Source organism: Thermobia domestica, chromosome 16 (assembly GCF_964235325.1).
Source record: "Thermobia domestica chromosome 16, izTheDome1.hap1.1, whole genome shotgun sequence".
NCBI classification, from domain to species: Eukaryota; Metazoa; Arthropoda; class Insecta; order Zygentoma; family Lepismatidae; genus Thermobia; species Thermobia domestica.
The window spans coordinates 126,510,856-126,525,284 of NC_137469.1; the positions used below are offsets into that span (position 1 = coordinate 126,510,856).

General features: G+C 29.1%; 1 protein-coding gene across 3 annotated transcripts in view; it reads left to right on the forward strand.

Annotated features, from left to right (window-relative positions):
• LOC145673401 (uncharacterized) overlaps window positions 1–14,429 on the forward strand; it is a 288,550-nt gene that overhangs the window by 102,983 nt on the left and 171,138 nt on the right. For all 3 annotated transcript variants that reach the window (XM_081743064.1, XM_081743065.1, XM_081743066.1), the window contains one exon: window positions 3,732–3,845. In XM_081743064.1, the coding sequence (XP_081599190.1) occupies window positions 3,732–3,845 (114 nt within the window). The remainder of the gene's footprint in view (window positions 1–3,731; window positions 3,846–14,429) is intronic.

Here is a 14,429-nt window from a genome sequence, read left to right on the forward strand (position 1 = left end):
TTATGAAGAACCATTTTTCGATCCTTTGATTCTCTAATAAAATATTACAAGGAAATTTTATATCGTACTCTTTCGGTAACATTTATCTGATCGTAATGAAAATTTGTATAATAATATACATATCTTGATAAGTTTCGTACACTTACGAAATATTATGGGATTCATGCTGTTGTTTCCCAGGGTATAAGCTACCAAATTTCGAAATAAAAAGTTTTTAAAACTTTTCAAATATTGGAGATTTTTCTTGCATTTTCCGACAAAGTATGGCTGATAGTTACATAATTATTTATCAATTAAAACTATATATCTACCTAAATATCGTTACATTCTTTAACAACAACTATCCTGAAATATGAAGAGAATTACCATAGGATAAAGATATTAAAAGTTAAGGAAAAAGGAATTAAAAGTTAGTTATTTTTGTTCATCTACTCGTAAGTTAATACTGTAATATAATTAATCGTCTACTGGAAATCACAAATTCTGACTTATATCTTTAATTGAAGGGTTGGGTGTAAGGTTCAGGTAGGTCCATTTTTTTTAGCGAATTTGAGATTTTCGCATGTTCCAGTACGAAAAAATTACTCTACATCGTGTGAAAGAATCATGTGGATCCGATGATTATATTCAGTGTTATAATGTAAAAGGAGGTACCTACATAGAGTGTTCATCGTGAAGTTAGGGTAAGAAGCAAGCAGCTCCGGAAAACATTTCTAAAAGGGGACATACCTGGTTCTTGCATCCAACCCTTCAATTAATAGTATCGATACTTAAATATGCCTATTACAGGTCAGTATTATTGTAATATATGATAAGACAGTTTCCCATTAAAAAGTGTAAATGTTACAGGATAAAATAATGTAGTTGAATGTACTTTCTTCACATTTGATATGTTCGGATTTTCGAAATATCCTAACGTGCTGAAAACGTGTCCATAGTTTGATTCAATTATTGGTGTTAGTGGTTCGTTTGTTGTGTTACATATCATTATCATGTATCATTTGCTAAATTTCTGAGAAGTCAGTGATTATTAAAGCTCGAGATTTTTTTGATGCAGAGAAAGAGCAGGGTATAAGTAATTGCATATCTCAACCAGTGAAGCGTACGGCCGAGTGTCTTGGTGTTAGTGAGCGAACTGTGAAACGCGTTACAAAAGAACAGCGCGAAAGTAGGGATGTTTCTTCTTCAAGGAAAAGTACTAGAATGCCAGAAAAAAATATACTATATAAGTTTATGCAATGGGAGATTAGGCAAAAAGTTCGTAATTTTTATGCGAATCGAGAATTCCCGAAGACATGTTTTGGAGAAACTGAAAATTGCTGTAAATGATTTCCGGATATGAGCAAGATATCCTTGCTGCGGCATGTTAAGAAAATCAGGTTTAAGTACAGAAAATTAAACGAAAAACAGTTCTAATGGAGAACTCGAGTATAGCAGAGCAGGCGGATTCCTCCTTGCGAGAAATTACGTTTTTGCGTAACAATGGATAGGCAATATATTACATGGACGAGTCATGGTGTGGTGTAAATCGTTCGAGAAAGTATGGGTGGTAAGAGCAGATATTGCCGGTAAGCATTCGATTATCATAGGGGGACAGTACAACAGGTTAATTGATGGAAAGGTGGAATTCAAACACCATCCATAGCTGGTAAAAGAGTGATTATGTGTCACATTGGAAACATAAACAGATTTCTGGAAGATGCAGAGCTATGCTTTATTGGACAGAATGAGTGTTCAGATTACCATTCAGAAATGACCGCCAAGCATTATGAGAAATAGTTTAAAAGAATTGTTGACAGCCTTTCGGCAAAATAAGCCATTGTCATTGATCAATCTCCATGCCACATCATGATAAATCCAAAAACGAGAAACCCATCCGTGAGCTGGAGAAAGGCCGATATCATTGAATGGCTTCAAAATAATGATATTCACGTTCCGACAAATGTTTCATCATTTGATGACCTTACAAACCTGGATTAATTGAACATGCTAGACCGTACTTTATACCGAGGGAATTACGTACTATACCTAACAAGAAAATCAAGGTCTTGTTGTTGCCCCTTGTGAATTTAACGCAATTGAACTTATTTGGGCATTCGTAAAAAAAATAAAGTTGCGGCAAAAATAAAACTTTCAAAGTAGCTGATGTCTTGCAATTGCGCACTGATTCTTTGCAAAACGTGCCTTCTGCTGTTTGGAAGAATGAGGTCTAACATGTTCGTAAGCTGGAAAATGCGTATACTCATAGAGTTTACTATCTAGAGGTACAAATTGAACCGTTGTTAATAGCTGTCCAGGAAGTTTGCAGCCGCACCGATGAGTCAACAAATGACTAAAGTGAATCAGGTAAGTAGATTAATAGGTTTCTGGGTGGTTATTTCAAATGTTACATTGAGATATTGGCGTCTCTGACGTGTAAAATTTGGGAGGGACATCAATGAAAGTGATTTATATGGTAGTACCTGGCCCAACCTGTTTATTAGCTTCGATTCCATTTGTTACCCTTCTGCTTACTTTCGCAAACCCCCTTAGACATATCAAGAATTCTCTTATAATCATTCCACAACCTGAATATTATGTTCCAAATAAATATTATTATTATTATTATTATTATTATTATTATTATTATTATTATTTATATGTTATTCTCTTGTTAGTAAATAAATTAAATTAAAATAGAATATTGAATATTTTGTACTTCAAAATATTGAGGGACACGTCCCCCTCGTCCAGAACGCCAGAGACGTCCGTGCATTGAGATAAATGCATCCATTGTTATTATTTCTAAAATATTGTGAAGGGTTGTGAGATCTTAAGTTCTTTGAGGTTCCGCGCTGCAATCTTCCGTAACGCGACAATACAGTACGAGATGCTGTTCAACGTTGCCGCACTTCGAGTTACTGTATGCTGTTTCTTCATATAAGCGCTGGAAATTAAAAGCTGCGCTGCAACATGGCTCGTCTTGTGCCGCACAGCATATTAAAAAATAAATACTCTACACACTAAACCCTTTTTCGTTAAAAGTTTCATATATTTGGAACACTAGAGGTTCAAGTTTTCGAACTGTGTTTTGTACGTTTCTCTGCCTACCACGCTAAATCAGATCAGAGGTGTTATACATTTATTTTAATTATGTAAAAAGCATCAAGTGATGAAAATTGAACTTTTCACAATTTACAGTTAATGGACGCATCTACATATCGTACACAAGATATTATTTCACGTAATTTTGTTTCCGATATATGGTCTTGTAAACATTTATTTACCAAAAAAGTACTATAAATATGCACTTTTTCATTAATTTCTATGTTTTCTCACTACATACTACAAAGAAAATTTGTATGTCTTAAGTATTGGAAAGACAATATTCCAGCAATTCCAACGAAGTACTACAATGCAATATAAGTTTTGAGAGAACGCCAGATCAGCACCGCGAAATCAGGGGAATGGATTAGAAGAATTATCTGAAAGAGACTGTAATGATAAAAATGAATGAAATAGTCAAATAAAGAATATGAGATGAAGCGAGAGAACCCCGAGATAACACACACACACTTAGTCCTCATTACTCACAGGAGTCACTTGGTGCGAGCTGTTATCAAACAAGATGTGAACGCTATACCACTGAGCCACCACAGCTGCCTTTCTAATCAATGGTGTTAAGAATTGTGTTTAGTTACATATAATTATGTAACCTCGTATTTATTTTAATGCAAAGATGTACTTTTCAGGGTCCAATGTAGGAGTTGAATACCTAACATCAGACATTTCTCCATCGCAAACTGATTGGTATCTATTAGATGGTTGGAATATTAAGAACTTGAATGGCGATCTTGATCTTTGGGGTAAGTGTCTGCAACGTTAAAGTACGTAATAGAGTATTATAAGTTCATTTACAATTTAGATGCATATTTTAAATTAGGAGAAATGAATTGTTTGTCGTGGATATTTTAAATACAGAATATGTCTGCAAGTTATTTAACAAAACAACTGTAAGTGATAAAAAATGAAAATGTAAGTAGATAGGGAATGCGGATTCAGCAGACAAATTTATTATTAGCTCATTTTAACAATATGTCACCCTATCATCTCTAATAACTTCTAATCTACCCCTAATAATTTCTAGCGCACTCCCTATCCCCAAATAACTTCTAGCGCCATATCAAATAACTTCTATCTTACTCATAATAACTTCTAACACATTCTATCACTAAATCTAGTTACAAAAAATCACTAAATCTAGTTACAAAAATCACTAAATCTAGTTACAAAAACAAAAAAATCAGTAAATTTAGTTACAAAAAATCACTAAATCTAGTTACAAAACAAAAATCGTTAAATCTAGTTATAACCGGTTTTGAATTCAAAAAATCACTAAATCTAGTTACAAAAACAAAAAATCACTAAATTTAGTTACAAAAATCACTAAATTTAGTAAAATAAAATTACAAAACACTTTTATGATTTTACCATAAAAGTTAACTAAATTCTACATAATTACATAATTGTTACAAATTAGTATATTGATAGTTACAAATTAGTATATTGATAGTGAAATCTTCTATTAACTTCATTCTCTATTGTAAATAATGATTTCTTAAACTCAGTCCACTGATCATAATTCAAACTGAATAAACATCCATTAATTTCAAATATTACTTGTGTTTGATCTTGTACATCTTTTACAATCACATTGAATGAATTAGTAAGAATAAATTTCTTCTGAGGTTCCATACTACCAACCCACTTTTTATAAGATTAGTTTTATTTAGGTCATTTTTATTATTCAAATAGGTAGTCATAGCTTATTTGTTATAGGGAGAATTTCATAAACCACTTATCACTTAAATTTACATACAGAATTCAACAGTTGGAAAATTATCTTTTAAACCAGTATATTTGATTTTTAATCCATCTTTAACAATATCATCAATCATCTTGTCTGTCATATGCTTCGTAAATCTAGGCGGAAGAAATACCTTAAAGTCATCACATTCAACTAAAATACTCTTACCAAACTTAGTTTTTATTTTTTCCATTTTCTCAATCTTATATTCTGTATCTAATTCTAATTCTCTTAATCCAATAACTTCTTTTTGTTCAAGACTTCCAAGCTTGTTTAAAAAATCAACGTCTTTTGCCATATTTATTATATAGAATTTTTTCTAATAGTCACGAATGTCATTAAGTATGTCATTGATTCTGTTAACAATATCTCTTACATTTTCATCTGTTAATTCACCATTCATGAGCTTAATTACATTAAGCTCATCTTTAAACAGTCCAATTCGATTCACCATATTTTTATAATACTCTTTCTTTGAAGCTATATTAAATTGTGTTGATAGACCAGTGATAATAGCAGAAGCCGAAGCAAATGCAGTTGTAATAATTGAATATACTGTAACAAGAATAAACACATTGATAAACCCTGTAGAAGCTGATAATAGAATTGATAACGTAATAAGAGTAGTATAAACACATTTTATTCGCTTAAACTTCCTTTTGTTTTTCATTAATAACTTCTCAAGATTTAATATAGTATCTTCAATTAACGCAATTAAATTCACACGTGGAATGTTATCTGGAATAGTCATTTTATTAAATAAGTTTTTACGATAATATCATAAAACACTTACAAACTAAACAAATCTAATAAACATATAATCGATTTGTATCTTCTCAATTATTTTTTCTTTCTCAACATCGTACTCTAAGTTCTTCTTACCAATCATAACAACATAGCAAATCGTTTTATCTGATACATCGCTTTCAAAATTAACAGTCAGTTTCAAATTAGTTCTATCACTTACAGTCACTGTTTTGTGTTTGCTTGTATTAATTACGAACATTGGTCTATTTTTTAAAAACTCCTTCGGGTAATAATACATCTCAGTGTTTCCAATTGTAGCTCTATTATATACCGTATACATTTCATAAGCTTTCAAATACTTATGTTTTGCAAAATCTAAGTTTAAAGATTCTAATGGGAAAGATTCATTTCTAGAATTACGAAAATGTATATTCTGAACTTTACAATGATCAAAATAACTTGAATCTTTTTCTTGATTATCATTTCTATCAGTTTGGAAAAAAGCAATCACGAAATTAGGCATATCAAATTCACTTGAGTTAAATTGTGTGGTTAAATCGAATTCTAAGTACTTCCCACTAACAGTCTTCTGCAAACATTGATACGTGTTGAATGAAATAGGAATCTTACCTTCTTTTAACATATTAGATCTTAACAAGGTAGCATAGTTAGGTTCATAATTAACAATAGGCATTCTTAACTCCATATTTGTAATCTTAACTTTACCTGGAAGCGGTTGATTGTCTTCATATGTTCCATCCTGCTTTTTTGTTTTCCAAATAATAAATGCGTTATCATCAGAACCACTTCTTTTAAATGTATATTTCAATCCTCCTTTCCACATAATATCTTTAAAATCTGAACAAAATCCTGGCAAAAGTCTGAGCAAAAACACTATTTCTTCATCTGTTCTTGCCCACGTAATTCCTTCCCATCCACATTCATCATAATGATGTTCTTCTGGTTTTGAAATCGTACATGTGTTTACAGCTGTTGAAGTTAAACCAGGATAATCTATAATATCCAATATCTGTCCATGCTTACTAACTTGAATTTGAGAAAACAAATGTGGAAAGAAATTATTAATAAGTCTAATATTTTGACCAGTAGTATATTCTCCATCAGCGTCTCTACCTCTAATTTCAAAAGTTACATAAATATCAGCATAATAAGGATGTATGAAGCCATCACCCACGTCAATATCAAATTCAATAGACCTGTTTGGCTTATTTAAATTCTCGATTGTTTTTTGATTAGGTTTAAAGGATTGTAATTCATATGATTCTATCTTATCCATATTTATTATAAAAATATTTGTAATCGTTTTATGAATTAAGCCCATAAAATAAACCCATAAAAACTTAAATATAACTTCTCCAAATATCCTTATTTCTATTCACCTGACTAATAATTTCTAAAAAACTATACCCATCTGTAAACATTTTTAACACTGTAATGCATAAATGTCCACAAATTACCTCGTTAAAATGTTGTATACGGCTGCTATTGTATTCTATATTATGACTAAGATATTTTACGAGTGTTTTTGGTGGATTACCTCCAAATGAATCAAACACATACTTTCTATTTCCTTTTTTCCAATAACAAATCCAATGCGTTCCTATATTTTTAGACGTATCAAAATTAACAATACCACACTCATTCTTCCTTGGTTGTTTAGGCAATTCATCACTCATAAATACACCTCTAAAGTTTCTTATCTTAAGTGTTTTAACAAGTTGTATTAGGTCTAAATTACTTAAAGGTTTAATTTATTTCTTTTTCTTTACTGTTTTGGAGTTTACGTTTTTTGAAAGCTTACCACCTTGTTTTCCTTCCATTGCTAAGTTATGTCGCTTTTGTTCTTCTAATTCCATTTTATTCTTTTTTGCATCATCTACAGTCTTAGCAATAGCAGCCGCACCTCCAGCAACAGAACCTAGAGCACCTATTAAAGCTAAAATCGTTGGAATAGTAAATATAAAACCGCCATAATGAACTTTATTATCATTTGTCTTCATTTCTTTGTTTATTTTCTTAAGTTGTGGTATAGAAAGAGATAGAGACATACATTGTCCTTTACTTAGTTTTGCTTCTTTTTGTTTGAGTTGTTTGTTAGTTAAAATGTGATCTATATTTAATTGTTTGTTCCTCATTAGGAATCGTAAATGTAAAACCTTTTAACTGCATATTTATTATATAATTAAAAGCTTTTTATGAAAAATTTCCATAAAAAGTACATATAAACCTAAATCTAAAAAATACTTATAAACCTAAACCAAATCTTACTTTTGTTACTTATAAACCTAAACCAAATCTTACTTTTGTATTCATCACTAAAGCAGTTTCAAGAGCAGGTAGTTTTTCAGTTATTAAATTAGCATCTTTAGCAAAAACTCTTTCCCAAGCTTTATTTTCTAATTCCTTATCTGCAATATGTCTTGATTCTGTATCTTTATTATCCCTATAGTATATATCATGTTCTTTACAAGCCTCATCTAATGGGTTAATACCTTTATCACCTCTTTCTAATCTTTCTTGAAGTTTTGTACCCGGACCACAATATTGAAATCCTGGAATATGCAACTCAAATGGAAGTTTATTAATCAAATCATTTACTAATCCTTTACCATACTTCTCACTATTCCAAAATTTTGGTGGCAGCGTATTCAATATCTTTATCAAATAACCTATACCTTTTGGATCATTAGGTATAAATTGTGAAAGTTTAGAATTAATCATATTCATAATACCTACTTTCTCATTATAAAAGTTATCATTTCCAGATTTTTCTTCTCCATCAATAACAATTAAGCGATCAATCAGTTTTCTCACATCATCCATCCATATGTATTCTTTTGATAATTCGTTATATACCTTTATTCCTTCTCCAGATTTTAATGTGTCTTTTTTGAAGGTGTTGTTGGTTTTATATATTCATCCCAAATAGGTTTGATAATTTCTTTATATTTTTTACCTTTACTAGATTTTTATTTTCTTGTATTCGGATCATTATTATGAAATGCAACACTAGAATCAATTACTATTTGTTTATATTTTTCTAGATCATCATCATTATAATCTGTTGGATTATGTTTTGCCAATAATTCCCATAAAAATTCTGTTCCTGTATAATGTCGATTATTAATAACTAAATCATCACCATGAATTTTAACTTCTGCATTTCTATCATATGTATAATTTTCCCATCTTCATCATATGGTTGTATTCCAAAACTTTTATCATCTCTAGTTGCATAATATCTGGAGGCAATCTTACCAAAATGAGTTGTTGCTAAAGATTCTATTCCTTCTACTTTATATTTAATTTGTTTTTTCATGTGTTTTATTTCTTCTTTTATAGGCGTATCATTTTCATTTATAGGACTGTCATACAAAGATGGTGTTTCTAATAAGCTTGAATCCACTCTCGCACTTTTATACACAACTGGAACTAACTCTTGAATTAGATTTTTATTTTCTTCTGCTACTTTTGATATATCTTGCCCTAAATCTTTAACTGCATCAATAACAGGCTGATCTTGTTCTTTAAATTTCTCATACTTATTTCGATTACTTTGTTTAATTTCCTTAAATCTTTTAATAAGTTCTTCTTTTAACTTAATATACTTCTTAGCTTTATTAACATCCATTTATTATAGAAAGAAAAAATAAAAAAATAACATAACATAACATATCATAACATAACATAACATAACATAACATATACGTTCACCTGCATTCATATACGTTTAGTTTACACTTTTAGAAATTCTTTAATTTTATTTCTATATTTACCATTATTCACCTTCCTAGTCATATCTATTGTTAAGAATCCATGTTCTTCACTCCAACACTTATTACATAATCATTGTAATTTTTCAAACGACATATCAGATGCAACAAATTCATCATATATATGTTTTAAATTTACATTGTCCTGTCTAAATATACAAAGAAAGTTTAAGTTGTCCCTAATTAATTGTTTTGGTACTTTAGAATATGTTTGTCCAAGATAGAAACAGCTCAAACCCTTATGACGACCTCGAGTAAAATATTCTCTAACGTGATTTTGTTCTTCTAATATGAAATCATCAAATACTACCACAGAATAGTCCTCACATTCATCTAATGGAATAATCTCTTCATTGTTTCCTTTTATTATTGCTATTGTGTCTTTAATATTACGTTCTATATCTCGAAAAAGTTGTATTAAGTGTTGGTATTTAGGTTGATTTAGACTTTTAGAATAGATATAAACATTTGCATATTTTAGCCATTTAGGTGCCAACAAAAATTATCAATCATTAACGTTGTTTTACCACATCCACTAGGCCCAATTATTAAACATCTTATATCATCAGGTAACAACTCACCATTCCTCTTTCTCTTCGCCGTTTCTTCTGTTAACCTTACTTTAATATCCCAATTATCCATTTTAATTATTTATTATATAATAAATGAAAGTATTTAATTTAAATGGTTATTCATCTGTGTTAAACATGTCATTGCATTACCCATTTGAAAACGATTTAGAAGTAGCTGTTGCAGGATTTTACACAACATACTTAACTCCAAACATTACAGAAAAGAACAACAAATTAACATTTTGTAATAGTAACTCAAAATTTACAAAACAACTCATAATTCAGCCTGGTCAATATAGTTTACAAGAATTAGAAGAATATATTAAATCAAACCTTCCATATACCAACGATCCTTTTAAAAATATTCAATTTACTGAGGATAGAAGGAAAAATAGAGTTAAAATATTTAGCCAGCAATGTGATATAACCTTAGATACCATTAATACTGTATTAGGTTTTAGTGAAAATAACTTGGCTGAAAAGATAGAACATGTTGGAGATAAGCCACCAAGGTTTCATCAGTTTGATACTATAAATATTCACTGTGATTTAGCAGAAAGTATGATTTTAAAACACGATGACACAACACACAATGAAACAGACTTAATTGCAACATTTAGAACAAATGCAAAGTTTAGAGAACCAATTATATATGAATCTAAAGAAAAGATATTTTTCCTAATACATCACAATAAATTTAATAATTTCAAAGTTTCAATTAAAGATGGGAATGGTGATTTGATTGATTTTGGTGGAGCTCGTATAACTGTTTTACTTGTTGTTAAATAATTCAAATTATTATATAATAAATATGGATATTTTGGTAATGTTAAAAGTAAGGTAAGTGATATTAGTGAAGAGCAGCTGAAACAGTTAAGGAATTTAGATAATGTTGTTAAGAATGAAGAATTTGAAAAATATAAAAGAGAAAATTATTACACACATCAAAATTTAATGAGTCGTACAAATTTTAAATCTGAACTAAGTAAAATTTTCACAACAAATTATAGATCGTGGATTGATTTTACACAAAAAAGAATAGTTAATATAACTAATGGTATTAATCAACAAGATGCTATTACGTTAAACCAGCTCGAGTCAGTGAAAAGCGATATTAACAACCAATTAGAAAGTGATAGAAACAAATTTGAAGATGTATTAAAATCATTACAAGATACACATATAAAGAAAGATGATATTGAGGTTTTAAAAGGTGAATATATGGAAGAATTTAAAAAGACCAATAATAATGTTACTATTCTATTTAAAGCAAAAGTTCCTGTTTCAGAATTTAATCAATATAAGTCAGAAATATCATCCCTGTTGAATACACTTACAACAAAAGAAGATTTCCAAATGATGAAGAAGGAAGCTTTTAATCTAATTATGCAAAAAGAAAGTATAAATTTATTATGTCGATTGAGAACTAGAAATGTTCCAAATCCAATCTTCAGAATATTTAATTTATCTAGTGGTTATGAGTTTCTCTACAATGGAAAAATAATGCATATGGAATTAAGTTTGGATAGATACTTTTATAGATATATTTTTGAACAATACTTTAGTGCTAAATTTTCCTTTAATGGGAAATTTTCCTTTAAACATTAAAAAGGGTGATATAATTATGATTCAAGCACAAAAAAGTTCAGCTATGGAAGAAGGACAATTATTACAAGTTATTATGTATATAGAAAGAGAACCTTAATGATTTTCTTTTAATAAATAATGATGTATTGTGTTAAGTGTAAGAAATCAACAGGTGCAATGAAAGGTAACATTAGAGTAGAACAGACAAAGAATGGGAGATATGTTAAGAAAGGTATATGTGTTGTATGTGGTACTAATAAATCCCAATTCATTATAAAGCCCGATTGAATATATGAAGGTGAAGGTATTAGAGAAGACATTATAGAAGAAATTCATAAACCATCTAGAAAGAATTATCCCAGGTTAAGTGTTATTGTTAGAGGTATTGATGATCTTTGGCAAGCTGATCTTGTAGAAATGGATAGTGGTGTGTTAAAAGGTATTTCCAAAATCAATAAAGGGTATAAGTATTTGCTAACGATTATAGATGTGTTTTCAAAATATGCATTTGCTGTTCCTGTTAAAGATAAGAGTGGTAAGAATGTTACAGAAGCATTTGAATCAGTGTTAAAAGTAAGAAAACCTAGTAACTTACAAACTGATCAAGGTAAAGAGTTTTACAATAAACAATTTAAGAAGTTGATGGAGGAAAATAGGATTAATCATTATTCAACCTATAGTGGTAAAAAAGCTTCTGTTGTTGAAAGATTTAACAAAACACTTAAACAAAATATGTGGAAGAAATTTACTGTTCAAGGTAATTATAAGTGGTTAAAAGTATTGCAAGGTTTGGTTGATGAATATAACAAAGTACATAGAATAATTGGTGTGAAACCTGTAGAAGTGAATAAGAATAATGAGCATGTGATATTGAAAAAAGTGTATAAGAAAGAATATGAGCCTGTTAAGTTAAAGTACAAGATTGGTGATTATGTTCGTATAAGTAGAATTAAAGGTTTGTTTGAGAAAGGATATACACCTAATTGGTCAACAGAAGTATTTGTTATTAATGAGGTTATACCATCTAATCCACCAACATATAAAATTAAAGATTTAAACAATGAAGAAGTTAGAGGAAGATATTATGAACCAGAATTATTGAAAACTAAATATAAGGATGAGTATTTGGTTGAAAAATATTGAGAAAGAAAGGTAATAAAGTGTTTGTTAAATGGTTAGGGTTTGATGATTCACATAATAGTTGGATAGATAAAAATAATGTAGTATTGTAAATGTTATATTTTATGATTATTTCATAAAAGATATAAAGTGTTTATTAAATGGTTAGGGTTTAATAATTTGCATAATAAATAAATAAATAAATAAAAGTAATATAATATTATAAATGTTATCTTTTATGGTTATTTCATAAAAGCTAATAAAGTGTTTGTTAAATAATTAGGGTTTATTAAATGGTTAGGTTTAATAATTGCATAATAATTAAATAAATAAAAGTAATATAATATTATAAATGTTATCTTTTATAGTTATTTCATAAAAGGTAATAAAGTGTTTGTTAAATAATTAGGGTTTATTAAATGGTTAGGGTTTAATAATTTGCATAATAATTAAATAAATAAAAGTAATATAATATTATAAATGTTATTTCATAAAAGGTAAATAGGATAAGAAGGTGAATGATAATTATGATGATGAGTGAGTTTATGAAAATGATTCAGTTTTTATCATATTAATAATGACTTTGATTGGGTGATCCCATAAAAGTCCTATACTAACACAACACACCAATATATGTAGACAATGGCAGGAGTGTACAAGTATTAGCAGTTGTGTTAGGAAAAATAAGTATGCTAATGTTGGTATATATAACATGAAAAAAATATTACGAAAATGAACTAAAAAATTTGGTGAAGATAAAAAAACGATACAGTATTTTTTCATATAAGATGAGTATAAATAATGTTAATTTTACTGGTGAGGAGATGAAGGAGATGTCGATTACAAAACTAAAACTAATATGTAAAGTTAAGAAAATTCGTAACTATAGTTCTTTCAATAAGAGTGAATTAATCAAAAAAATCGAACAATATCAAAATGAACCAGATGAATTGAAAGTTATATACACAATGAAAGTTGATGAACTAAAAAAACATTGTAAAGGGAAGGGAATAAAAGGTTATTCTAAATTAAGAAAGGCTGAACTTATTGACCGTATTAAAAAATATGAAGATGAACAAATCAAATCACAAATTAGAAACATATTTCCATTTAAACAAGATGTTTTCGAAGAATCGAAACCACAACGAATATCAATTAAAGTAGAAACAAAGGAAACAGCAATACAGAAACGATTACAAACTATCACAATTGAAAACATAGGAGGATATAAGGATCCGGTGAAGTTTTTAAATATAAGTGGGAAAGTTGTCATTAACAAAATCAAGGAAGAATTAAAGCACCACCCATTAAAAGTCAACCTTGTATTCATTTGTGATTAGATTAAAGATAAAGAAGTACAAGAACGCAATTTTAAAACTATGAATGAAAGAATATTACAATCAACTGACCTAGATGAATATATAACCCATGCGAAACAAAAACTATGTAGAGAGATGGAGGAATTTCAAGGTAGAGGATCGGGATGGACATTACATCAAATTAAACATTTAGAAATCAGACTAAATAAATATGTGCCATTACGAGCTTCTTCCTATATTGACCTTCCTAAACCAATTAAAGATAAGAAAGCAGTAATCAATATTAAAAATAAAGATAATAAATGTTTCTTATATTCAATTGCAAGTTATTTAAAATCTATTGATAGATGTTCTCAATATCAACGACCTTCACACTATACAGAAATTGTGAATGAATTACAAGAGAAATATTGTAACGGTATTGAATTTCCTGTACAATTAAAAG